Source organism: Augochlora pura, chromosome 2, assembly GCF_028453695.1.
Source record: "Augochlora pura isolate Apur16 chromosome 2, APUR_v2.2.1, whole genome shotgun sequence".
NCBI classification, from domain to species: domain Eukaryota; kingdom Metazoa; phylum Arthropoda; class Insecta; order Hymenoptera; family Halictidae; genus Augochlora; species Augochlora pura.
The window spans coordinates 2,866,339-2,891,517 of record NC_135773.1 but is presented as its reverse complement, the minus strand read 5'-3'; the positions used below and the strand labels follow the sequence as shown (position 1 = coordinate 2,891,517).

At 36.1% G+C, this 25,179-nt stretch overlaps 6 protein-coding genes across 11 annotated transcripts in view; 2 read left to right on the top strand and 4 right to left on the bottom strand.

The window, feature by feature from the left end:
- Positions 1-8,252, bottom strand: part of Snf4agamma (SNF4/AMP-activated protein kinase gamma subunit) — a 135,713-nt gene extending 127,461 nt beyond the window's left edge. The window contains exon 1 of the mRNA XM_078195822.1: positions 6,145-8,252. The gene's annotated coding sequence lies outside the window, so the exon portion shown is untranslated. The remainder of the gene's footprint in view (positions 1-6,144) is intronic.
- Positions 8,253-9,690: 1,438 nt separating this feature from the next.
- On the bottom strand, positions 9,691-10,741 carry LOC144478089 (coiled-coil domain-containing protein 134). The gene is made up of 3 exons (XM_078195815.1): positions 10,500-10,741; positions 10,173-10,382; positions 9,691-10,106 (listed from the first exon to the last, which is right to left on the bottom strand). The coding sequence occupies exons 1-3, from the start codon at positions 10,654-10,656 to the stop codon at positions 9,772-9,774; spliced, it is 702 nt and encodes a 233-aa protein (XP_078051941.1). The 5' UTR covers positions 10,657-10,741; the 3' UTR covers positions 9,691-9,771.
- LOC144478094 (protein YIPF6) lies at positions 10,586-12,815 on the top strand. The gene is made up of 8 exons (XM_078195819.1): positions 10,586-10,721; positions 11,009-11,263; positions 11,434-11,562; positions 11,637-11,715; positions 11,820-11,862; positions 11,940-12,071; positions 12,141-12,298; positions 12,377-12,815. Exons 2-8 carry the CDS (start codon positions 11,222-11,224, stop codon positions 12,490-12,492), a joined length of 699 nt encoding a protein of 232 aa, XP_078051945.1. The 5' UTR covers positions 10,586-10,721; positions 11,009-11,221; the 3' UTR covers positions 12,493-12,815.
- Positions 12,816-12,956: 141 nt separating this feature from the next.
- Positions 12,957-15,332, bottom strand: Bbs8 (tetratricopeptide repeat protein 8). 2 transcript variants are annotated; one of them, XM_078195809.1, is made up of 10 exons: positions 15,241-15,332; positions 15,048-15,165; positions 14,787-14,979; positions 14,567-14,699; positions 14,356-14,500; positions 13,870-14,294; positions 13,629-13,800; positions 13,353-13,559; positions 13,160-13,284; positions 12,957-13,087 (listed from the first exon to the last, which is right to left on the bottom strand). In XM_078195809.1, exons 2-9 carry the CDS (start codon positions 15,144-15,146, stop codon positions 13,168-13,170), a joined length of 1,491 nt encoding a protein of 496 aa, XP_078051935.1. In that variant the 5' UTR covers positions 15,147-15,165; positions 15,241-15,332; the 3' UTR covers positions 12,957-13,087; positions 13,160-13,167. The 2 variants fall into 2 exon arrangements, with proteins under 2 accessions (XP_078051935.1, XP_078051930.1); XM_078195804.1 differs by lacking the exons at positions 12,957-13,087; positions 13,160-13,284; positions 15,241-15,332 and having other exon boundaries at positions 13,363-13,559; positions 13,625-13,800; positions 15,048-15,234.
- Positions 15,333-15,565: 233 nt separating this feature from the next.
- Wdy (WD repeat-containing protein WDY) lies at positions 15,566-20,353 on the top strand. Its single transcript, XM_078187954.1, is given in 16 exon segments — positions 15,566-15,670; positions 15,742-15,835; positions 15,938-16,042; positions 16,104-16,407; positions 16,478-16,614; positions 16,689-16,883; positions 16,951-17,158; positions 17,219-17,424; positions 17,514-17,714; positions 17,816-18,060; positions 18,215-18,472; positions 18,548-18,631; positions 18,696-18,955; positions 19,203-19,443; positions 19,685-19,859; positions 19,934-20,353. Coding segments are annotated over 16 exon segments (3,162 nt in total). The 5' UTR covers positions 15,566-15,641.
- Positions 19,350-25,155, bottom strand: Incenp (Inner centromere protein). 5 transcript variants are annotated; one of them, XM_078187912.1, is made up of 10 exons: positions 24,890-25,155; positions 24,551-24,810; positions 23,674-24,144; positions 22,328-23,599; positions 22,097-22,258; positions 21,840-22,027; positions 21,578-21,761; positions 21,311-21,508; positions 21,109-21,226; positions 19,350-21,020 (listed from the first exon to the last, which is right to left on the bottom strand). In XM_078187912.1, the coding sequence occupies exons 3-10, from the start codon at positions 24,133-24,135 to the stop codon at positions 20,833-20,835; spliced, it is 2,772 nt and encodes a 923-aa protein (XP_078044038.1). In that variant the 5' UTR covers positions 24,136-24,144; positions 24,551-24,810; positions 24,890-25,155; the 3' UTR covers positions 19,350-20,832. The 5 variants fall into 5 exon arrangements, with proteins under 5 accessions (XP_078044038.1, XP_078044047.1, XP_078044030.1 ...); XM_078187921.1 differs by having other exon boundaries at positions 24,982-25,155; XM_078187904.1 differs by having other exon boundaries at positions 23,674-24,152; positions 24,551-25,155.
- Positions 25,156-25,179: the final 24 nt, after the last annotated feature.

Sequence of the window (25,179 nt, the reverse complement as noted above, 5' to 3'; positions counted from 1 at the left end):
TGTTTCGGTTGCGGTTGGCTACAAAAGGGAGCGTTTGATAGACAGTTGATCAACAATGCGGCGCAACAATGGCGCTCGCGGAACAACGTGAAAAGAAAACCTCCGCCGGGAATAGGGAGAACGGCCGACGGATTCGCGGAAAAGAGGACGTCGGTGAGGGAGGGGAGGGGGAAAATCCAGTGACGAATGGATATAAAACGTACGGGATTAGAGCGAATCCAATTTGACTTGAATGTGCGACACGCGGCTGACAAACGCGGCGCGCACCGATACGAGGAGAGACCGGGCGGCCGTCGCGCTTGTGTGCGTGTGTGTGTGTGTGTGTGCACGTGCATCATCTCCGATGCCCGGTGACGTTCTTTCTTTCTTCCGCAACAATGCCGACTAATTAACTGGTACGTCTACTCGACCTTGCAATTAATCGTACTGTTGCGCGTGTCTCTACGTGTTTGCTTCCGGCGTAATCCCTGATATACGCCCGATAGTCATCCCAATTACGCGCGCCGCGCGCTCCAAATTACGCTCTTTCCGACAGATATCGAAAATTCGAGCGCCGATTTTGCAATTTAAAAGTGCGTACGTTTTTTTGTTTCCACTTATCGATGCCTGAAACTCTCAGTGAATTCACGAACAATCGCATTTTTCAGTGTTCTGTTTTTTAATTTTTTTTTTTTTTTTAATTTAGTGTCCAATGTCCGATCAACCCTTTTAGGTTATTAGAGACCACGTTCCAGGGCCGTGTTATTAATTAAAATTTTTAATTCTGTGATTATTACAAACGGTAAAGATCTTCTTTAGTCGTCGCTTCGATATTTCTTTTCTTTGCCTGTTTTAATGGTCGATACCTTCTTAGAAGTCGGCTGGTTTTTATCTAAGTTTGCTGGAATGCTGTTTGAATCATCGATTGCTTCAGATCCAGAGTATTTGTGCGGAGTCCGCGATGCACGTGTATCCTCCAGTATTTCTATTTCTACAATGTGTGGGGATTTTTCTGGTCTTCTGAACATGTCTCTGTTATTGACGATAGGTGCAATGAGCATCGTAATACTTTTAGACAGGATACGCGACCAATTTTTTCAAAAATAAAAAATGTTAACAAATGTATGGAAGAATAATTCTAGGAAGTGATCTCTTCGTTTTCGATTTTTATAAATTCTAGGACTTTGTGCACGTCTTCTAAGATTTATCTAGACCTGTCGCTAGAAACTAAAAGTGTATGCTGACGTGCCAGCTCTGAGAAAAGATGTCTGTTTTAATTCCTAGCGTATCGAAACTTTGTTCTATTATTTTGGTATAATGATACAGACATTAGAGATAATTACACATTGGCCGTTAGTAATAATTGGTCTCACGCTGAGGTCAGTATTATAGACAGTGCTATGTTCATAGTTGGCTATGAAGTCATCAACGATTTCTTTACTTGCTAGGAATATGCTATTCTATTGTTAAATATTAGGATTGAAGATCTGATATTTGTTGGACTGGTAATTTCGTTATTTTTAGCTTCTATATAATAAATAAAAAAAATTCTATATAATAATATTTAATATAATAAATAATTGGATAATATTCGTAGAACTATGGTGAATATTGCGATTAATTCTGGTTGCTTGTGGATTGAAATTGCTCGACTTGGCGGTCACTTCGGTGAAAAGATAGCGCCGAAATGGATACAACCTTGGAATGAAGGCACTGCGATTGTGAAAACTGATACTTCTTTCCGTATATCGCTTATATCACTTTCAAACTGTATTTTCTTGGAACGTCACGGTAACTACACGTATCTTTGGGTTCCACGAATCGATTCCAATTGTTGTTAAACCTGGCCAGTTATGAGAATTCTGTTTGTCTCTTACCCTAAGTTTTTTATCGATTAAAATTTGTATGGAATTCGATTTTAAAATTTATGCTTATGATTTATAAATTTATGCCGAATCTTGTTGAAAAGGTCGACATACAATTTATTTTTCGTGTTTACCGCTCGACAGTCTTCTTACTCTCGGGCCATTTCCCTTGTTCGTTGAAGCACAGAGTCAAGAAGCTGTGTTGAAAACATGGGAAACCGTTCAGGAAGTAGCAAGTGAATTTCTCTACATAGTCAAGACTTTTATGAGGCTTTATAAACGGGCGTTCGATTCAACAGGTGGCCATTTTTTAACCTTTTCTTTCGAAACCGACGGCAAGCGGCGGCAAAATGTTGCGGAAAAAATGAGATTCGGTGGAAACTTCTACACCAAGATGGAATACAAACGACGAGCGCGTCTCCCCCCCCCCCCCCCCCCGCGAGTTTTATCCAACACGGTGGTGGAACTCGTTTCTTTGAAACTGGTTGCGATTTTGTAACTTGGTCTTGAAACTTGCGAATCTGCAATTCGGTGAAACATTGCTGAAAATTACGTAAAAATTCACGATTCTCTGATCCGTAGAGTATCGAAACCAATTGCAATTTATCAAAACGAAACGACCGGTTAAATGTTTGGAAAGGAACAAAACACACGGCGATCGGAATTGTGCTCGAAATTTTTCGGTGTAAATAAAACAGGACGCGCACGCGCGCGTATCAGGTCCCGTAACGCGATAAACGTATCAAGTCGAACGTCTCAATTTTCCGGAAAATTCAATCGCGGCGGCGGTAAACACTGTGTTTACCGAAACGACGGTGTCACGCTGCTATGTGCTCGACAGAAATGGACATCGACGGAAAAGGTGGCACGGCGGAATTTTGTTTAATTTTACCCCCGCGTGGCGGAGCTATACAATATTTATATTTGCGTATATCGTGAACTGTAGATACGGCTAATTTCGCAGTTAACTTATTACTTTTGCTTTAATCAAGTCTCCGTAAATCAGCAATTAAGATAAAAAATGCTGTTAAATTCGAAAATATAGAGACAATAGTTCAACCCCTTGTTGAATATGCTATTGAAGCTACCGGTCAAAAATTCCATAGAATTAAGGAATTATAAAGAGTGATAAATAATTTACAAATATTATAAAACAAATCTTCAATAAAACCCTATATAATCAAATGCTAAGTAATTAAATCTAGACTTGGGTCTCCATAGACCCCGAGTGGTCTTAATGTGGTCTTAATACGAGGGTTAAACGGCTTATTTGAATACCAAATAACCGATAAATATAGGAACCACGTCAAGATACGAAAAACAGTGGATACGGTGTCAATTATCGTGGCGGCTGCTCGGAAGTCAAATACTGAAAGAGGAACAGCTGTTTCGCTTTATCTGCGGGTTCGGAGACGGAACACCTGGAAGTATAGAAGACGCGCTATTTTCTGGGAACGATGGACACACAGTTCGAATGGTGGGAACTGAATTCCGTAACCAAAGAAACCGAGTACTGCGGTCGAAGAAACGCGATTTGAGAAAAGACTCCGCCTATAATTTTCTTCAAAATTATAGCACGCCGGGGTATGGTCTCGGAACGTGAAAGAAATCGATACCGATTAACCCAGAAAGGACACACGGCCATTGCGAATGATTCCCGTACGTACGAGATTGAACGCGAGCAACACGGCGAATTCAAAGCAAGAGCAATTCGTTCGACGGGTAAATCCATGGGGAAACGCTAACGATATTGGGATTTAAGGCGCTGCGAGGAAAGCGAATTCCCCAATGACCAAATAAAAGTTAATTTCGCATCGAAAAAAACTCGATAGGAAATATTCTCCGATAAAGGTGGATCGTACGACGCTAAGCGATCTTGCTATTCTGGATTCGATCATCTATTCGTTTCCGTCGTAAACGTGTAAACGCGTGACGAAATAACGTTTCGCTGAACGAAAAAAGTAATACGTTCGATGGCTTCCGCGTTCGATCCGACGTTCAAATGCGTGCGAAGATGCTTACGCGTTGTACGCATTATACGCGTGCATCCCCACCCCCCATCGACGATACCACAAATATTTGGAAAATAGAACGGTGACGCAAGCAGCGGTTACTAACCGGCGTCGAAGTGTTTGCATTGGGAACAGTGTCATATTCGATCTCTGATGGAAGTGGATTCACCGGTCGCTTCAATAATTTATCTTACTTCGTGATTCACGTATTCCTCCTATACTGAGACCGTGGAAAAGGGACAAACTGTCCGAATAATAGCCAACTAAATGATCCAAATCTTTGCTAAATTATAAATATCAATGATCGATGATTAAATCGTTCTGGTCATAACATTGATTTCCACTGTGCCAAGAATAGAATCTGCATTTACGAGCAAACTGAATTTTATGCATTCATGGCAAAGATGACACAGCTGCCATTTGATAGTAAAAATATTTTTAAAAATTGAAGAGCGTTGGAGTATTATTCAAAATCTGCTGAAACCACTTAGCGAGCAAAGAAACGCTTAAGTGACTGTTGCTTTTTATAACAGATGCAAAAAATTTCTATTGGGCATAAAATAATGAAAAATAAAAACCGCGGTGTACTTATAAGTATAATTTTACACAGCCGATGATAATTGCCTTATTAAAGTCGATAGTATCCTTTTAAAATAACATTTGTACCGCTCGGTTTTCGCTGTACCATTTTAGTGCTCTCGATGCACGAATTCGAGCGATATCGTAATAAAACAGAGTGTTTTAATAGAACCTTTATCCCCGCGACGACGTCGAACAGGAAAAAGAATGGTAAAACAAAAGAAAAAGCTTTTAACGCGACGCAATACGCAACGCTTGGTCGCGCATATAGAGTTCATCGAACGAGAGGCTTCGATTTACCCGCATGTGTAACAATAATTAACGCGGAGTAATTAATAGTCTAACGGCAGGCGTTCGACAGTCGTACTAATGCGCACCACTAACCGATTACGAAAACATTTACACGTAATTGAGCGCGCGGTCGTAAAAAAAGAAACAGCGAAGTAAAGAGATCGATCTCGAGAAATTAATACAGTTAATGCCAATTGGTCGCGCATTTTGTAATTCGCTGTCGGGTTGTAACCGGATAAATGCGGAAAGATGAACGCTACTGTGCATATAATAACGGCATTAAAAAACCTGCTACGCAAATAAGAATGAAACGTTTCATTTATTTGCTATCTATAGGAACGATTAAAACGCGGTAATGCATCGAGAAGGAAAATAAAAATCGACGTCATATCTAATTAACCTACTGCGATAGAATAAATTGATCGTTGATACGGAATTTATAAAATTGTGCAATACTTTTTAGAACTACATGTAGCAACAAAAATATTGAAGCTCGCATTGTTAGATAAACACTCTGTAAAACTTTAAGTACGCGTATATCTATGTATACTTATTTGTATTCGTTACTCCCTTCTATTTAAAGCCGAGGGATATAAGAAGTGCTCTCCGCGTACGTATATATTATATGTAAGGCGTTGCAAAGGAACATAATGTAGGTTAGCTATCTTGATAACTAAACGAAAGTATCGTCGCTAAAATGGGCGCCCATTATGGTCATACGTTAGGCGCCTTTTACCGCGCGTGATAATAATTACTTCGAGATTACTAAATAACATGTTCAAAAAAAAAAGGGATCAGTAAATTCTGAAAAATATATATGCGCAAAAATACGAGTGTCAATTTCATATAAATTCTTGGAAACACAAGGTTGTAAATTTTCTTATCGCTCGCATCTTATTCGCGTTCTAGCGATTTCAAACAAAAATGGCGACGCGGTGCTTTTAAATAGTTCTACGGTTATCCTTTACCCACGTAGAAATAATGAAATCATGCTTGACACGTTTGAGACAATTACGGTGACTAATCTAATATAAAAGCTGTTCCATAAAATTTACTTGTTTTTAAATTAACGACCCACTCCCCGGGCTTCCCACCCCGCGAACTGCCACCCTACCTTTTATGCAACGCGGTACCATATGCACCGCGCAGCACACACCTCTCGCGAATCTTCGGCAATGAATTAAAACTTTTCCCCGCTTATCCGGAAAGCAAATGCGGCACTGTATGCGGTAGAAAGCGTTTATCTCCGCGCGCAGATAATTGCCAGAAATTGATCGCTAGAATAAGTGAGCACCGAGACTCCGATGATTCCTGCCAGCGATACCATATGCTGTACGGCTAGGAGCGGCACGAATCATGAAAAATATTGGGAACACGTGGCGTGTTCTACGAAACACTGTAAATGAAAATAAACTCACCTTGAAACAATGCGCTGCACCGTGCAAAAATGATCTGGTAACGGTGACGTTGATTTGCGTAATAATCGAGCTGGCGTCTGTCACGATTAACTTCTGTTCCCGGCCGCTGTCCCGGTAGCAATAAATTATTAATATCTAGAAGCGTTTCCCATAATACTCGACGTGTTCACTATGAAAAAAAAAATTCACCACTGAACTGGTTTACACCGCCAATAAACAGGTAATGCCGGCACAGTGTTTTCTCTCCCGAAATCGCTGTTTAAGTACGAATCGCTCGGTAACTTTGTAAAACAACAGTCGTCGTGTGAACCGATCGCACTCGCCCGTCCTCTTCCTCGTTCACGTCCGATCAGAAGCCCGAGGTGCAACGTTTCCACGATTTTTCTACTAATTCCTATGTATCGGTTCCGTTGAGGTTAGGTTCAGCATTAAGTACGAAAATCATGCGAGCCATTAAGTGACGTCATAACGGGCCCAACGATTCGCCGCGGACGCGTCAGGCTACAGATTTTTGTCGCCGAGAGTTGCATGCATTTGCTTCCGGTCTCCCGTATCAGCGACACCGCACACGGTCCCTCTCTGTGGTTCGTGCAGCAGTCGCGGGGTTCCACGATCACAGAACCCGATGAATTTCGGTGTCGTCACAGCCAAATTACCGATTGTACACCGTTCGCTCCTCTAAATTTGGAACGTTTAATTTATCGGAGCTCGCACTGCCGAAAACGCATTCTCAGTCGTCAACGTGTGTATCATGTATACGTATATGTGTCAGTCGGTAACACAAACGCGGAAGGTAATCCCAGAGCGGCGTCGATGAGTCTCCTCAGTTTCCTTTTTCCAAACCTTTCGATGTATCGACCGGCTTCTCTCACTCTCTATCTCTCTCTTTCTGTGTATGTATATGTATGTGTGTGTGTGTTTTTTTTTTCTGCGGAAACTTACGGTACACTAAAGAACACAAAACATACGTCGAATTTGACCTCTTGCAATGGCGAGGAGTGCTCGGTCTCCTTTTTTTTTATTTCGCGGCGATGAATAAAAACGTTTCGATAGCTATCCGATGAGATCAGTTATGCACGCACTTGCCGTGACATCCGTGAGAAGAGCATCGTCGGAGTAATCGTCGCGACACAACTTCTCCGTTACCTCCGATTTGTCATTCGGTGCCGGGAGATCCACGGACAACACTTAACCTAAGCGCGTCTCGTAAAAATGCCGAGTGCACCACCGTCGTGGTCTCTGCGTATCCGTTTCGCTTCTAACCTTGAAAATCGTAGTTTCGGCCTGGCAAGTTTGTACTTGACGTTGATTTAAGTACAGAACGATGCAGCGAACATTTAGTCGTTCGCGATCGTATATACCGTGTTGCCTCGCCGTAGAAAATCACTGGCTGCGGGACAAGCCTCTTTTCACCAATTAGCCTTATTCTTGCTGGCATAGACGTCGATCACTCTTTCACGCCGGACGGATGAATAAACCGCGAAGGTTTTTTTATTGAATGGCCGTGGCTATGGTGCCGCGTTATAGGCCGTAAAGCGGCCGGCACGCAGAAAACCGGTGGCAGTCTCGAGAAGCGCACACCTCCGATCGCGCATCCTTCCTGGAGCCCTGGCGAGAGCCAACTGCCCCGCGCGCTTGTACGCCGACATTCAAGGCGATTCCACAAACGACCAGCTGATCGAACTAACGGCCTGCCTGGGTGTCCGACTCGCGTACCGACTCCTTTCCTTCACTTCGCTGGCGCATCGGCGTCACTTTCCAACATCGGGGCACAAAGTACGATGCGGCCACTACCGAAAAACGAGGTCGTCGGAACTGCGGTCTACGAATTAAAACTGAAAACGAATGCAAAACCGGAAAAGAGAAACGACAATCGTGCGCCCCCTCCTGTGAACGGTACGATTACCACCTTGTATTAGCGAATTCGGTGTTTCATCGCAGGAGGGCACCACTAACCGCAATGGTTGCACAACCGTTCCTTCTTGTTCGTTTTATTATGTAGCAAGCAAAGTGTGCCGATATCGTTGCTCGAATAATCGTCCCAGCCGGCGACGAAACAAAAAGTTTTCTATTGCCTCGGCGTGCTTTTTAGAGTCCGTGATCACTCCATACGACGTGGTTCGTTTAGTGGACGTCTTTCTACGTGTTTCGTGCTTCTAATGGACTACCGAGTGACACAGGCACTGTAGAAAGTGTACTGACTTTTCTGAAAAATGTTTATATGTATATGTAGATACACATTTATACGCATGTATTGACTGTATGATACCAATACGTATGTCTCTGCGTAGAATTAGAAATTATAACTAATACGTTAAAAAGTATAGACAGCAATATCGTTGGTTATTGGTACGAATAGAAATTGTAAACGTGATTTAAAATAATGAAATAAGAGACAAAAAAATGTAAGAAATTTATTGACTATAACTATAACTACAACTTCAATTTCTTTATGTAGGTTGTGGAATGTGGAATTTAGGAATATGGAATGGAGGAATATGGAATGTGGGAATGTAGGTATGTGGAATGTAGGAACGTGGATTGTGGGAATGTATGAATAGGAATGTGTGAATGTAGGAATGTGGAATGTAGGAATGTAGGACCGTAGAAATGTGGGAATGTGGAATGTGGTAATGTAGGAATGTGGAATGTAGAATGTGGGAATGTAGGTATGTGGAATGTAGGAACGTGGATTGTGGGAATGTATAAATAGGAATGTGTGAATGTAGGAATGTCCGATTTATTTCAAACCTCCTTGATTCAGCCCCCTTCAGCCCCTATATCCACGGACTCATTGGCCGTTTGCACGAAAAAAAACTTTCTCATAAAAGGAAGTCATAAAAAAGAATTGGTTTCCAGGACGAAGAGTCATTTCTACCCGTATTTGCTGAAGACGGAAAGCTTAGAAGCATAATTAATGAACTGTAATCTAAAGAATGTTAAACAAAGCCATAATGACGAACATATGTAGTTAGAGAATGGATAAAATGAGAGATACTACAAAACTATTTTTGTATGTATGTTCACTTAAATATTTTTCAAATGTTAAAAAAAATTTTTTTGAAACATTACAGACATATTTGTAAAGTCATTTAAATAAACCATGTGATATAGAATTGGAAAAATAAAATGTGTTTTAAGAAAAAAAAACTTAGCCTCCGACGGGATTTGAACCCGAGCCCAGCAGCACCGAAATCGTACGTTCTAACCATCGCGTTAACCGATCGAGTTGTAATGAGCGGAAACATTTCGGCATATATTCCGCTCGTTACAATTTTTTTGCTCGCTTAATTTGCATTTTCAGGGTTAAAAAATTATTTGTTTCGATGCAATAACGTTTAAAATTACTTAATCCTCACTCGCGGTAAACTAGAAAAGTAGTAGCTTCATTCTGACAGCAAAAGACATCGACACATTGGGTTTTCATTTTTTTTGACAATGTTGCAGGTTGGCAAAAAATCTGAGAAAAATTGAGTACACGAGCCGTGATAGTACCTTATCAGGGAATTAATATAAAAGTGTTGAATATAATATCAAAGTGAGAAATTACATGAAAAACAGTTATATTGGATGCTTTTATTAATGACGAATAAGAAATAAAGCTATTCTTAAAAATTTACATGCCATTCATAATTCAATGTGAGCCATTTGGGGTCCTCTCTTTCGTTTTTCTTTCTTTGATTTCGTTGTTCCCTTGTTCTCCACTCGAGACTCGATTGATCGGCGGTAAGGATTAAAGTATCCCCGTTCACGTTCTGTTATATTGAGTTCCTGAGTCACTAAATTGATTACTTCAATCGTTCTCTCGTCTAATAAATGTCGACTACGATTTGTGAATTTTAAAGACCAATTTAGGACTATATTCCATTTCGGTTGCGTTTTCAATATCCGATGAGTTACTTCCGGAAAATGGAGAACAATATCTCCAAATAAAGCTGTATTTTCTAACACGATGGACAATGCTGTAAAAATTGGAAAAAAGTATATGTACATATATTTAATTATCAACGATATTTGATTGAATTTACCGCTTTGCACTGTAACATTCCGTGGTAATGATCTATCGTCCGGATCGAAGTCACCGTCTTCTATCAACAATTTACTTGTTTCTATCACGTCGATCATTTTCTCGCCAAGCACCATTATCATTTTGTAAAGACGTTCGTAGCTATCTATTCTTTCGAGACGTTTTATAGCATCTGCATGTTCATTTCTTTGTAGACTGAATGTTCTTCTGACTAATAGAAATGGTTAAGGTACATTATCTATACAAAGATTTATCGATTCAATTAAAAATCACGAATTATCTCGTTATTTGTATGAGGATGAACGATCGACTAATTGTAAAGGGATACACAATTCCTCGTAGACTGTATTTTCATGTGAATCGCCATTTCCCGCCTTTTCATCAATTGGCTGATCGTTTGCTATCAAATCATCCAGTTGCGTCTGCGCAGTACATGTCAACACTGATACGACTACTAGGCAAATGTAAACGAATGCGCGTGGCATCTTATCGGCCCGTAAAACACTTAAAAAGAAAAGTATACACTATTTGATACTAATCGCGTTACAAGGTAAGAATTGATCCTTAAACTTCGGCGATCTTTAAACCCCTCCAGGACGATTCGTAGAATTTCGACCGGCATTTAAGCCGCAAATTTTGGCGACGTAACTGTATATGTATAGTTGCGATTATCACAATACAACTGTCGCCACCTATTAATTCTGACATCGAATATGTCAACTCCGACGACGTGTTTCAGTCGGAGTCAGAAATAATTAAAAGACTCGTTAGTTAGCTAGTTCATTGTTATGCGATGGTTAAGGATACTCGATACGTAATGCATGTATGTATTTCTAGATTTTTTACTGATACAGTTCCTGGGTAAAAAAAAACGCAAGAGTTTGTGCATACGTGGTGTCCGTTGCAAGATGTTTCGCAAACGTGTCATTTAAAGGATTAATTCACGTTGTGTACACATGTCAGTGATATAACTTGATATGACAATAACATAAGATTGCCTAAAATCTAAGTAATATAGTTAATTACGGTGCATTTCGAGTTGGCCAGTGAATGATGGCAAACATGGCAGGAATGGGTGATACAAATCTCGACGTGAGTATATTTTTCAAAAGTAATGTATACAGCTTTTCTATTACATTTAGTGTAAAACATTCTATAATATTCTAATGATTTATGTATAATAATATATATATATGTATTATAAAATGTCAAATTTTATTGAGGTTAGAACAATGATCGTAATGTGAATATGTGATTTCAAGTTCAAAGTTGACATGGAATATGCTGATCCCCAAAACGTTGAAGGTGACATGACAGTGGGAGCCAAGAAAAGTTCAAATCTCGGAGAACCTGAATTTAATACTTTAGATGAACCAATTAAAGATACAATTGTAAGTGAATGATTTAAACGTAATAATCTTTGCGAGGAAAGTTGAATTTACTAGAACTGTGATGTTTTTTGTAGCTAAGAGATGTTCGAGCTGTGGGTAAAAAGTTTTACCATGTTTTGTATCCTAAAGAGAAGAAAAGTCTACTAAAAGAATGTAAGAATATATAGATTGTTATTTAAATAGTTGTAATTAGTAAAACAAATTTTAACCAATAGTCTCTGGGAAAAAGTTGTAACAAAGAACTTTCCATATTTCAGGGGATCTTTGGGGACCATTAGTATTGTGTACATTCATGGCAATGTATGTGTAGCATTTCAAGAAGTTGCATTGTCTATGATTTGTTTACTCAAAATCACAGAGGATTCATGTTTTTTTAGGATATTGCAAGGTTCTTCTGATGCAGCAGATGATTCAAATGATGGAGGACCAGAATTTGCAGAGGTTTTTGTAATTGTGTGGATTGGGTCTATGGTAGTTACACTGAACTCAAAGTTATTAGGTGGCAATATGTAAGTAATTGTATCACTGACAAAATTAATTTAATTTCTATATGTTAATCTTTTGTTAATTTGTTACAGATCTTTCTTCCAAAGTATTTGCGTCTTAGGATACTGTTTGCTGCCAACTGCTATAGCTCTAATTTTATGTAGAATCATTTTAATGGCAGAACAAACAATTTTTCTATTTAGCCTAAGGTTTCTTATTTCCATGCTTGGATTCGCATGGGCAACATATGGTCAGTATAAGATTATATGCATTTTTTCATCCTTTATCACCTACATTTTTAATATAATTAAATATAAATATATTTCAGCATCAATGGCATTTCTTGGTGACAGTCAACCAGTAGGGAGGAAAGCTTTAGCCGTATATCCAATATTCCTATTCTATTTTGTAATTTCGTGGTTGGTAATATCACACACTACATAAAATAAAATATAAATTGTTTGTAATAATGAGACTGTACATTGTCCAGTATTTGTGCACAAACTAACGAAGACATTGAGTAATTGAGCAGACCATAGCCTACGACACTTTACTACTATAATATACAATACTTTGTAGTTCATAAAATCTAAACATATATCATACTAAGTTTGCTGTAGATAAAACAATATGTATGTATGCATGTATATGTATATATACATATATATACATTTATTAGTGTGCATTATAGAAAATCACCAGTTTGTATGTCAATTGCAATTATCTATACATTTAGGAATATAAAGTATAAAGTAGTGAACGACAGTGAAGTAAATTAGTAAATTCTTATATATTTATACATAAATCTCATAAAAAAATTGGCTGATGTGATACAGAAAATGTTATTGATAAATATTGCAATTATTCTATTTATAGAATCTTCCAAGACGATTCCTTAACATTTAAAAGTCGCATTTTTATCAACCGAGTTTTCCGCAAGTTGACATTCCTATTAAAATGCTTAACTTATTAATTGACAGAATTGAACAAGTCACAATTTCTACTCTTTATATATACATATATGTGTACATAACGTTAGCTGTAAAATTGAAATCAAACATTAAATAAAATATATCATTTTTACAACACGAAAGAACTGCTTTGTAATTACCTTGCTTTTTACATGTGTGAAAAGTATTTTTCCAATTTTTTTAGAAGACTTTTGCTATCGCAATGTCCGGGATATGCACTCAAAGACTTCTGCACTGCAGTATAACTTGTCTGCAAGTCTCCAACCTATGGATTTTGATAAGATTTATAATTGCATAAGGTAATTATTAGAATAATTTATAGAATTCCATTACTTCATAAGCCAAGTAAGCACTGTTAAAGTGAGGCTCATAAATGAAATTTGCAATATTTGCAGCAGCATGGAAATATGTTCGAGCTGCTGTTAGATTTCCATTTCGTATATGTATAACTCCAAGATTATTGTATGCTAATGCATGTCTATTGTCGCTTACAATAGCAAGTTTGAGACATTCTTCTGCCATTGTTATATCGCCTACTGTCTGAAATTACTTGCGAGTTTAAGTATTAAATAACAAGATTGAAAGACTAGAAATAGTTTATGTACCTACTAGAGCAATGTGAGAAATATTGTACCATACATCTGCGGCGTTTTCATCTGTAGAAAGATTAAGGGCTCTTTCAAAACATGATATAACATGATCATACTGCTGGGAATAAAAGCAGCATAATCCAAGGTTGTTGAATAGTTCAACATTGTACACGCCCATCTGTAGCAATCGTCTATGTCAAAAATAAGAAGAAATTTAATTTTGCATCGTCTTTATTTGTTACATTTATATTTATTTGTACCTGTAGAAACGTAAAGCCAGTTCTGGTTGATCATTATAGAAATGGTGCATGCCGATACTGGCTATTGCTTCCGTATGCGAAGCATCTTCCTGAACAACCGTTTTATAGTACTTTAATGACATGCTCGCATTATTTAAACCATCGAATATGCGTCCCATTTCAGTAAGAATATTTACATCGCTAGGAAAATACTCAAGACCCTTTTTACACGTCTCTAAAGCAGTCAATGGTTGATCTAGCCTAATATATACCCTGACTAGTCTCAATACAGATTCAATAGTTTTGCAATCCTTTAATGCTGATTTAAACTGCTGTTCAGCATCTCTTATCAATCCTAAACTATAATAGCATTTACCAAGTTGCACTTTCCACCACCAATCTTTGTATTGACAGACTTGTGTAGCTTGAACTGCCAAATCTAGAGCCTAAAAATAATTTTAGTGATCCTTCATTTTTAATCAGACATTTTAATTGATGCATACTTACATATCTTACATCGTGTTCATGATAATATATATATTCAAATAATGGTTTTGCAATGCTGGGTTGACTAGCATACTTTGCAATGTTCAAACGAGACAGTTGTATGAATGGTCCTCCAGGTTCTGTTAACATGGATGCTGTACCTAATCTACAAGATTATTAATATTTTAGTTGTCATTAGAGAACCCAGGAAGTGGTTTAGTAGGGAGTGTACCTAACACTACGACTAGAATTTGCTGTAATCGGTCTGGCAGTCATGGCAGTTCTTGGTGTCTTTAATGTCTGCTCGAATGACTGAGATATTGCAGACTGTGTGGCTGGTCGTACAACTCCTGTGAGTGGTCTTCCTACAACATTAATGTATAATTTATATTTGTTTGTAATAAAGCAAGAACTTTATTATTTAAAGAGACATTGAAGTTTCTAAATGAAACCTGATTGTGTCTTCGGTCGTAGATATTGTCCTGTATGACTAGTGCCAGGATTTTTTAAGGATGTACCAGGTCTAGGCATAGAGGATATGCTATAATTATCCAGTAAGCTTTCAGCAATTCCTTCTTCTTCTCCTTCTATATCATCTACATAGACTTGTAATGTTAAGGCACGCATTTTTAACACCCACACAGCCTGTAATAAAATAGATTGTATCATAATTAACATTACATAAGAAATAGTTGATTAAATTTTTTGCATACCTGGTCTAATGGATTTTTTCTTAACAATTCTGAACAAATTGCTGCACATTCTTCATATTTTTCCCTGCTAAATAAACTAAGAGCTTTGAACAATTCCATGAATGCGTTTAAAAAATATCTAAGAAAAAAATTACGAGAATTGATTGAATTGTAAGAAAATAGCTTAGTGGTTTAAGATATCATACTATTGTACCTGGCTATAACTAAGTATCTATGTATATTGTAGACGAACGATTTTTCCAGGTGAAAATATTGATTATTTTGCTTATAACCCTGACTGTAAGAAATATGGGTAAATGCTGATTAATGATGATAATGCTTATTCTGTTTCTATTTTGTATAAAAAAATGTATATAAAAACATCAGCAGATAAATATCAAAACACCGTTAATTAAATATTAACAATTTGATAACTTTTTATGATAGTAACTTTTTGAAGTTAATAATAAAGGACTGTCATATTTTTTAAACGTTCTTACTTCTGTCAGTCAAAATAAGAAGAAAATCATTATGCGTTATTAGTAAATTAATTTCATTTACTTTTTATATTATTAGTGATGCAAATTGAGGAAAACTCAATTTATATTTGGAACAATGAAAGACATTGATAGGAATTCTGATAGGTCTGTATTTTTCAGTATAATATTAACAAAATATTATAGAATACAGTAATATATCTACATTTATTATTCAGTATTAGGGAAGCTTTCAATGATTTCTTCAAGAAAAAAAGTATAGAAGAACAATGTACAGAAGAATCCTTGATGCATCTGCATGAAAAATTTTTGGTACATTTAAAAGATATTAAATCATTAGAATTTTATTTTATTGAATAATAATTTTAAAAGAATAGATAGTGCACCTTAATTCAGAAAATGTTGTCTTTGCAGACATCAGAAAATGAAAAAATGAATATTTCCCAACTACACAATGCTTTTAAATACATATTACATATTAAAATATCTGATGATGAGTTTGAAACACTATTTAGAAAGGTAAAAGTAGAATAAAGGTATTAATTTGTGCAAGTTTTATTTCATTGCATGTTAATTACAGATGAACAGAAGTAGAGATGGAAATGTAACATGGAATGAATTTATTTCATATTTATTATTAGAATTCCAAAAAAAGGATACTGCTCTACGTTGGCAAATAATGAAGCTTCCAATAACAGATGCTCCTCAATTAATAAAATCACACCACCGCACACCTATACATAAAATCGTATTTTGTCCTGAGATTCTCCAGGACAGAAGTGGAGGTTTCCAAAGAGGATGTTATTTAACAATTACGAAAGAAGGAATTTTGAATTATTGGTCACTAGATCTAAAATATGAGCGTACTGTACAATCCACAAGCCGTTAGTATTCTTCAACTTTTAAATTATTTATAATTTACTTATAAATATTAAACGTTTGTTTTCCTTATAGCCTTCTTAAAAGTACAACAGACTTTAATAACTGATATGATTGTAATGCCAGATGTGCAAATAGTATGTATAAGTTCTACTGAGTGTGATTTAAGATTCTACGACAGTGTGGCTAAAAAATTTGACCTGAGAGTGGTGGTTTGTTAAATTCTCAGTAAATATTAATTTATTCCATAAATGATACTTTTTTATAGCCAAAACAATGCATGTAGATATCAAGTCTAGAAAGAGCAGTCACTTGTATGAGCTACTACTACAGTAAAAACATCAAGGAAGACTCGTATATTGTTCTTGGTGATATGAGTGGTTCTGTTAAACTTATTTCATTCTCCTCTGTGGATAGAGGTCCATTCAAACAAGATCCCCAACGTGATGTGTCGTTCTTTCGTTATGAACCTGTTCTAAAGGCAAGTAATTTAATTATATTATACTTCAGTTGTATAGTAAATTAAAGCATAATGATTTCAAATATAGGGCGAAGTACCAGGATTACAAGTTACAGAATTTAACAAAGTGCATACAGATTGGGTAAAGCAGGTAGCTTACTATGGGAGTCTGAAGGCTTTCATGTCCAGCAGTAGATGTTCCATTTGTTCTTTGCTATTTACTGATTTTACAGGAAAAAGAATGCAATATATATTTAAAGTTAACATGGGAATAACTTGTTTCACGGTTTGTGAAGGTACATTTTTGTAACATAAAGCTGTAACTGACAGTCTCAATCATAATTACATTTTTTTAGAAAGTCAAATGTTAGTAACTGGTGGACCTGATTGCATAGTTCGTATTTGGAATCCTTTTGTAACAAAACAAGCAAACTGTGTTTTTCAAGGGCACCACGCAGCTATTTGCGGCTTAGTAGTTCAAAATAGTGGCAAACGTGTATACTCTCTCTCAAATGATAAATGTATCAAAGTGTGGGACGTGTTAGCGCAGTCTTGCATTCAGGTTTTATTAATAATTTTAGTAAAACGTATGTGTTACTTATAATCTTAATACTGTGAAATATAATCAGAGATTCCTTTCGGTGTCCATAGACATACAATGGTCTTCCAAGCGAATTAGGTGAACATACATCAATGACTTTAATTTACAATTCATTGAATCACAAAATGATTATTGCTAGTTTAATGATCGCTGTAGTTATTTGTGATCCTGTAATTAATGAAGAAGTATCAGATGGTTACACTCATACAAAACCAATTAGCTGTGTCCTATACAATCATCTTTACAAAGTGGTACTGTTTAAATAATCTAAGAACCTTGTATATTTAGATAATTAGATAAGTATACTTTATAAACTACTGTAAGATGATAACGTATCATTCGTTATGTTTAGGTAGTCTCCACAGGCTTAGATTCGTGTATAATAATTTGGGATCCATGGCTTGGAAGTCGCTTATACTTAGTAACACATGCACACAATCAATTTCTATATGGTCAGTATCATGATGTTGAGATTACTGCTGCTTGTTTTGATCAAACCGATCAATTACTTGTAACTGGTGCTCGTGATGGATCACTGAAAGTATGGAATTTCAACACTGGTACCTGTTTAAGGAATATGACACTTGACAGAAAAAAGTACATGTTTATTTGATCAAATTATAATTTTAATTCTGATTAATTCAAATGTAATTGAATTACTTTATGATAGCCAGTCATAAAATAATTGTAATTGCACAATTATGGACACTAAGAACTTTGAGCTATTATCCTTTTTACTTTCTTTATTTAGTGAAATAACAAGTTTGGCTTGGATAGAAAATAGAATTTTGTCTAGTGGTTGGAATCGTCAAGTAGTAGAATTTGCAACTTCTGATACAAATATATTTATAAAAAGTTGGGGAATAAATCATACTGATGATATTCTTTGCTTGGCTATATGGTATCCTCAAGTATTGGCAACGGCAACGCATAATGGAGAAATAATACTTTGGAGATTGGAGACTGGTCAACCATTTCGAAAATATGAAGTTCAAAATCCAACAGCCAGGTACAAAGATATAAACAATATGTTTTTTAATAATATCAACTTGTAAATGATTTAACTACGTGTAATATTAAATAGATTCAACATAAGACAGAAAAAAAGTGAAGATAACAGAGAACAAAATTATCAGGAAATTAGACAAACACAACATTTTTTAAATGGGTAATAGTATTAGTGTGACGCTATAAATATGTAGAACTAACATAATTATATATGCAATCTACAGACCCTCTAAAGTTTCTAAACATCAACAATCAGCATTGAAGATTATAAGAACTGTTGCTGTACGAGCTATGCTATTTCTAAATGCTCGACCATCTAAACCCAATGTTGGAACATTATTGGTTTCTCTTGATTCTGGTTTAATACAAGTTTGGAATCATCATCCAGCTGGCGGATTTCTGGAAGCCTTTCATGCCATTCACAGTGAGGGTGACTGTGTATTGTCATTAGCAACAGATCCGAAAAACGACTTCCTTGTAACAGGTAAAGGATAGGACTTATAGTGTATATATAGTTCTTTTTACATAAAATTTTATTGGTCACAAATTAATATAATAGTCCATAATGCATAAATATTGTAACGTACAATCATAATTGTTTTAAAATCATGCCACAAAATTCATTGAAAATATTATATTATGTAGTACAGTATGTTAAAATACACGTACATTTTTCTAAGATGTTATTTTGTATTAAAAACTAGAGAATGATCTTATCTTAAATGATTTAGGTCATAATAAAGGATACATTAAGGTTTGGCATCTGACTAACTATTTAATGCCAAATAGCTCTAAAGTACATATGTCTGTATTAAGACTGGAGTTTCCATTTTTATGGAAAGATAAATTCGACGGAAGAGCAAAACGAGCAGTCAGAGATCAACTACTGCCACTTTTGCTGACTTCTGTACGGGGTCACATGAAACCTGTTAAGTCTGTGCAGATAATTTCTGACACACACATTATTGTTAGGTAATTCTATTGCCTAAGACTTATGTCTAATTACCAATTCATAGATAACTACAGATTTTAATTTCATACGTACAAAAATTCCTTATTCCACATCTTTAGACTGGTTTATGACTAAAAAAAGTTGATTGCTCAAATTAATTTGATTCAATGATGTCAAAATAGATTAGGATAATTTTGCTAATATACAGTATGTCCACATAAAAGCTTCCTTATAATTTTAAAGGATTTCTATTATTTGAAGTGGCAGCACAGATTGCACAGTACGCTTATGGACATTAGGTGGTCGTTATATATCAACTTTTGGAACTTTCAAACCATGGTCACCAATTTTGCCTACAATTCCAGCATACAAATACTTTGAAGACTACAGACTTCCACCCGATGTAGCAAGATCTGCAAGTTTTACTAGCATGAAAGTAATTAAAAATTTTTAATGTCATTTCTTCAAAACATTAATTAAAATCTTCAATATTGCATTTGTACTAAACAGTTATTAGAAGGAGGTGAAAGAGAAAAAATAAAAGAACGCAAGGATGATATCCCAGATTTCGTGAAATCCGCGATTGCTGAGCGTCCTGTAATAGATGGAAGAAGGCTTACAATTTCAGCTATAGGGCCATCCGTTTCAAAGATCATTATGGATTACCCAACTTTGGATACCTCGTTATCATATGTGAGTGTGCTTTCATCTCAGATAACTGAAAGTATTAATTCTTAATAATTGCTAACAAATTATTATATTATGAGTTCATTCTTTTTGCAAAGCATACTGTATACATTGTATATACTGTTATAAAAATAATGCTTTCTTTAGATACCTATATACACACACTTAAGATTAAAATCGTTAGAAAATATTCAAACACCGATGCTACCACCAATTTTACAAAAACAAACAGAATTGACGTAAGTTGTTCAGATTCATAGGAATATTATTTATAAATCATTTTTGAACATTGCAACATTTTTTCCAGCAAAAAACGAAGCCGCAATACATAGGTGATACATTGAGAACTGAGAAAATTTTCCAAGTGTTCAAAGAAACAGCATCAGGAATGAATAATTAAAGCGCTTTACATTGAATAAAATTTATTTCTTATTAATAACGATCGCATTTGTATAATTACTTATTAATTAGCAATAACTAATGATGCATAAATAAAATATAATGAAAGTGGCGGCATGTTGACAAATTGATAAAATTAGAGCATTAAAAAAACAGCAGTCTTATAATCATTGATGTCATGTTCAATTGATTATAGCTTTTGATGCTGATACGATGTAATTTCATTTTTATATAACATACGTTACAAGCTATTAGCAGGCACTATCGTTTTAAGGCATAACATGATAATTAACAACATCGCATTCGATAAACTGTACCTTTTTTTATTCCATCATAGAATAACGAGGTGGTGTTTTCCAGATTGCACTGGACGTACGCTTTAATCTACTTCTGTCTATACCTTGGAATAACTCTGTTAAATCTGGCGTGCATTTCTTCGAGTCGAAGAAACTAAGGATTGCATTTCCTGGGACGTATCGTTGCATGGCAAGTTGCCCTTTACGTATATGCGCTAAAAAATGAAATATTTCTTTTAATTTCTGAATCTTAAATTAAATCCTTATTAAATGTATTAATACGAAATACGTAGACGGTCTTACGTTGCGCCCAGTATGGAATTTCATGTTTTGGTTTAGATTCATCATCAGACCCGTCCTCGTCAGGTTCACTATCCAAAATGTAATTCGTTGGACCTTGATGTTTGTTTGCATACTTTGCCTAAAAATTCATTACTATTATGGTATCTTTTGCGAGGAAATCGTTGGTACTAAATTTTCAATAAATCTACATATAAATACTAACTTGTGCCTGAAGCATTTGATTTTTTAGTCTTAATGCTTCGGCATTTATCTGTTGCTGAGCCCTCACGTCCATCTCTTTTCGTTTCTCAGCCTCTTGTTCCCGACGTCTTTGTTCAGCTAATATTCTCTCCGCGTCTTCTTGTTCCTGCAAACGTTGCAAACGGTGTTGCTCCTCTTGTCTTCTTCTTTCTTCTTTTTCCTACAATTCATTATATTTCATAAAACGCTGAACTCATCCTTATGAGAAGAATATAAGAATTAAACATACATGAGCCCGTTGCAATTGAGCCATGCGTTTCTTCTCCATTTCCTCGCGTTGCTTCTCCTGCACTTGTTGTGCTAAACGCATTTTCTCTTCTCTTTCTTTCTCAGCTTTCACACGCTTCGCTATCTCCATTTTCTCTTTGGCCTCCCTTGCCATTTTGTTTTTCAATTCTTTTTCCTGTCTTTTCCTTTTTTTTTAGAAAGGGTAGATGCTCGTTACAATATCCATTAACAGTCTAACAGTCTGACACTCATAGCTTTCCTACCTTCTCTTTTCCTCTGTTTGAAGTCTCAGCGCGTCGTCTCGTTTCTTCCTCGCATCCTCGTCGTTCATTTTGCGCTTCTTTTCGTCTAATTTATCCAGAGAATTACGTTTGTTCGCCATTTTCGAAGGTTGAATGAATGATTCCACTGATGTGATGACATTTGTACGAGTTACGGTTAATGGCCTGTTCTGTGAACATTCAAATGATTGTTACAACATAGTTAAGAGACCTGATTTAAATAAATGTGTAATTCTTACATTATGCTGAATAGGAGTAGTTGATGGGGTTTGTGGAATACGACTAACAGACATAGGCAATTGTATCTTAGTTTTCCCCAGTGGTGTCATTTTCTGCTGTGGAATAATGCTTCCTTTAATCGGGACGTGTAGTTTGCTTTTTTGAGCAGATTGAACTTTGTTCTAAAACAAATTGTATTAAAATATTTTACATATGAAACATCAAACATTATCAAATTACGTTTCAATTACCTCTTTATATTCGTCCAATTCTTTAGCTTGTTTTGCCAAAGAAATTTTTTTAGCTTTCGCCAATGACTTGCGTGCCAATTTCTGGGCAACTGTTCTCTCTGAAGTCTTCATGGTCTCCGACACCTCTGCTTGTGCAGCAGCCAAGGCTCTTGTCTTTGTTCTAGTCAACCTGGTAGGTGCATCAGCATCAACTGCTGATATTGGACTAGGCAGACTCACTTGTTCAAAAGCCTCCACCCTTTTCTTAACAGATTCTTTGGCGTAAGGACTGAATAAAGCATTGGATTTATACGTGTTTCTAATTTCTTTTAATGTTATGCCTGAGTTCACCCCCTTCGAAGCAGGTTTTGCAGGTGTACTGAGAATCTCATCCTCGCTCGACGTCATAGAGTTTGTTTTACGCTTGTGACGTTTTCGAATCTCTTGCTTTTTCAGATTAGGGCGGTGTTTCTTAATATCTGGCGATGATTCGTCGTCCGTTATCAAATCATCGAATTCTTTGTTGACCATTGCATCTTTTAATTGTTGCAACCTGTCCTGCAGGGGTTTTGGAGAAGGTGATGGAATCTCCTGTCGTCGAGCAGTCATTGCAGGCGACTGATTCTTTGATCTCTTGGATGTTCGAGTTTTCATTGGTTCAGGCGACGTGAACTCAGACTGCAATTGAACCTTCGACGTTCTAGGTGACTTAAACTCAGACTGTGATTGAACCTTCGACGTTCTAGGCGACTTAAACTCAGACTGTGACTTGCTATTTTTCAGCTCACTAAGTTTCTGCATGCTGTTTTTATTGTTCTGCTTGATTGTTACAGTTTCATTCAATTTGGCAGTTGACAGAGGTTCCATGACCACTGTCACGTTCATCATTTTATTTATAACATGAGTGGAGTTCAAATTCATTGTGGAATTCATAATTGGCATAGTTCTCTCGATTGCGTCCTCGTACATGGAGGGCTCATCGAGAACTGCTACTTTAGGTGCAATAACTGTGTCATTCATGACATTAGAGTTTCTATTATTTAACGGAAATGCATTCTCCCTACTAGACCGATGTGTAAACGAGGATTTTCGTGGTTCTTTGATTTCATCTGTTTCCATCATTTCTTCTTCTTTTAAAGTACAGTCATTATCAATATTTTCTCCCACTGAAGTTTTTACAGTCCTTAGCATACTCTCTTCTGTTTTATTATGTTTCCTGGGTTGAAGGGACTCTTCATCTGAGCTGTTCTTCGGAGATTTCTTTCTCTTAGCTCGACTTTCACGTTTCTTCGGCTAATTTGATTATTGTTTTATATTAGAACAAATGTAATAAATTATAGTTCAAGTTATATAACTGCTATACATACCTGTAAGGATTGGTTTTCCTCTTCAGGTACTGAAGGCCTTCTCATCTTTGAAGCAAGAGATAATGATTGCTGCTTTTTAATAATGTTTATTGCTCTTTCTGAAGCTTTTCTCTTTGTTCGACCTTGTGTCATTTCTAATGAACTTATTTCATTATTATCTTTATCGTTTGTTTTTACGTTTATAGATCTAGATTCTGACATTGTTGCATCAGTATCAACAACCTCATCTTCTGGAATAGTTTCAATACGTTGCATTCCCTTTTTCCTTGTTACTTTGGGTGTTTTTGGAATTAAAGGACCAGATGCTGATTGTGGTATTTGTGCTAGTAATGTATGTAAATACTCAATGGTATCCTCCACATTATTATTGATAGATGTTTTTACTTCTGTATAGTGATTATAAATATTTAAAATGTCTTTGACAACCATTGCCTTAATTTTATCTTTGGATCTCGTACCCATGTTTAAAACCTGAAAATCTTTCATTGCTTTAATTAAGCCATGTGGAGGTATATAGTATCAATATAAACAAGATATTCTTCTAATACTTCAATAAAATATATGTACATACGTATTTATGAAAATGATGAATACTTCGAAGTATATTATATTATAATTTATATGTATTAATAAAATGATTTTGAACTTCCGAGCAACACTTTTAAGCATTCATTGCATTCTTTTCATCAATTAATTGTAAGTGACAGATTTAGTGTATGCCTTATTGTACGATTTTATTGATATAAAACGGAATTGTCATCGCAATTGAAAACACAATAAATTGTAAATATTGAAAGGCGTTAATAAAAAGTATGCTAATTACGACGAATTACACGAAATCGAAGATTTAATAAAAGTAGTTAGTTGGGATACTCACCTCCTTTTATAATTATAAAAGCAAGTAATAAATTAACACGACCCGCTTTGACTAAAAAGATGCAAAAACTGCACACCTAGTAAGTTTCACTAGTACAACGTACGAGGGGAAAGCCAACTTCAACGACAATCTCCATTTCGTGTTTGTGCTGGCGGGACAATCAGGATCGTGCAAGCTGGACAGATATGTAACGACTTTTCGGTTCAGTTTGAAACACGACTGCAGGAACGCCATCTACTCTCTGGAGCCCGCCATTTCCTCTAGAGACATATCAGTGTCTCTTTACTACTTTCTAATTGGTCGAATAGTTTCGATTCAAATAAAGAATGTATTACATACAAGAAATTGACATGTATAATATCATTCATTCGAGAAATCGTGTAGCTTCCAGGATAACTGATCACGGCATGGTAATTATAATTTGAACCTACGTTAGTTAATAAATCTCCATGAGGAAGATTGACGTCATTTGGTGCTGATTGCATGTTCTCTTGTTCACTCGATGTTTTTTTTTACTATAACGAGAGCATTGTTTCACTAGTAGTAAATCGTCAACCAATCAGAGTAAAGAAAATTTTTGTATTGACCATCGCTAACGGATGAAGCTGCAATCTAGAAGTGTGCAGAAG

Excerpts from the sequence above, each read along its gene's own strand:
- LOC144478089 (XM_078195815.1), bottom strand. The coding sequence starts at position 10,656 with ATGCCACGCGCATTCGTTTACATTTGCCTAGTAGTCGTATCAGTGTTG. Across the intron at positions 10,383-10,499 it reads TACAGTCTACGAGGAATTGT|TCAGAAGAACATTCAGTCTA; the intron begins GTATCCCTTTAC and ends CATTTCTATTAG. Across the intron at positions 10,107-10,172 it reads GAATGTTACAGTGCAAAGCG|CATTGTCCATCGTGTTAGAA; the intron begins GTAAATTCAATC and ends CAATTTTTACAG.
- LOC144478094 (XM_078195819.1), top strand. The coding sequence starts at position 11,222 with ATGATGGCAAACATGGCAGGAATGGGTGATACAAATCTCGAC. Across the intron at positions 11,264-11,433 it reads TGGGTGATACAAATCTCGAC|TTCAAAGTTGACATGGAATA; the intron begins GTGAGTATATTT and ends TGTGATTTCAAG. Across the intron at positions 12,072-12,140 it reads AAGTTATTAGGTGGCAATAT|ATCTTTCTTCCAAAGTATTT; the intron begins GTAAGTAATTGT and ends AATTTGTTACAG.
- Bbs8 (XM_078195809.1), bottom strand. The coding sequence starts at position 15,146 with ATGGAATTGTTCAAAGCTCTTAGTTTATTTAGCAGGGAAAAATATGAA. Across the intron at positions 14,980-15,047 it reads GAAAAAATCCATTAGACCAG|GCTGTGTGGGTGTTAAAAAT; the intron begins GTATGCAAAAAA and ends ATTTTATTACAG. Across the intron at positions 13,285-13,352 it reads GTGCTTACTTGGCTTATGAA|GTTGGAGACTTGCAGACAAG; the intron begins GTAATGGAATTC and ends CAAAATCCATAG.
- Incenp (XM_078187897.1), bottom strand. The coding sequence starts at position 24,159 with ATGAAAGATTTTCAGGTTTTAAACATGGGTACGAGATCCAAAGATAAA. Across the intron at positions 22,028-22,096 it reads CTACTCCTATTCAGCATAAT|AACAGGCCATTAACCGTAAC; the intron begins GTAAGAATTACA and ends GAATGTTCACAG. Across the intron at positions 21,509-21,577 it reads CTCAATTGCAACGGGCTCAT|GAAAAAGAAGAAAGAAGAAG; the intron begins GTATGTTTAATT and ends AATGAATTGTAG.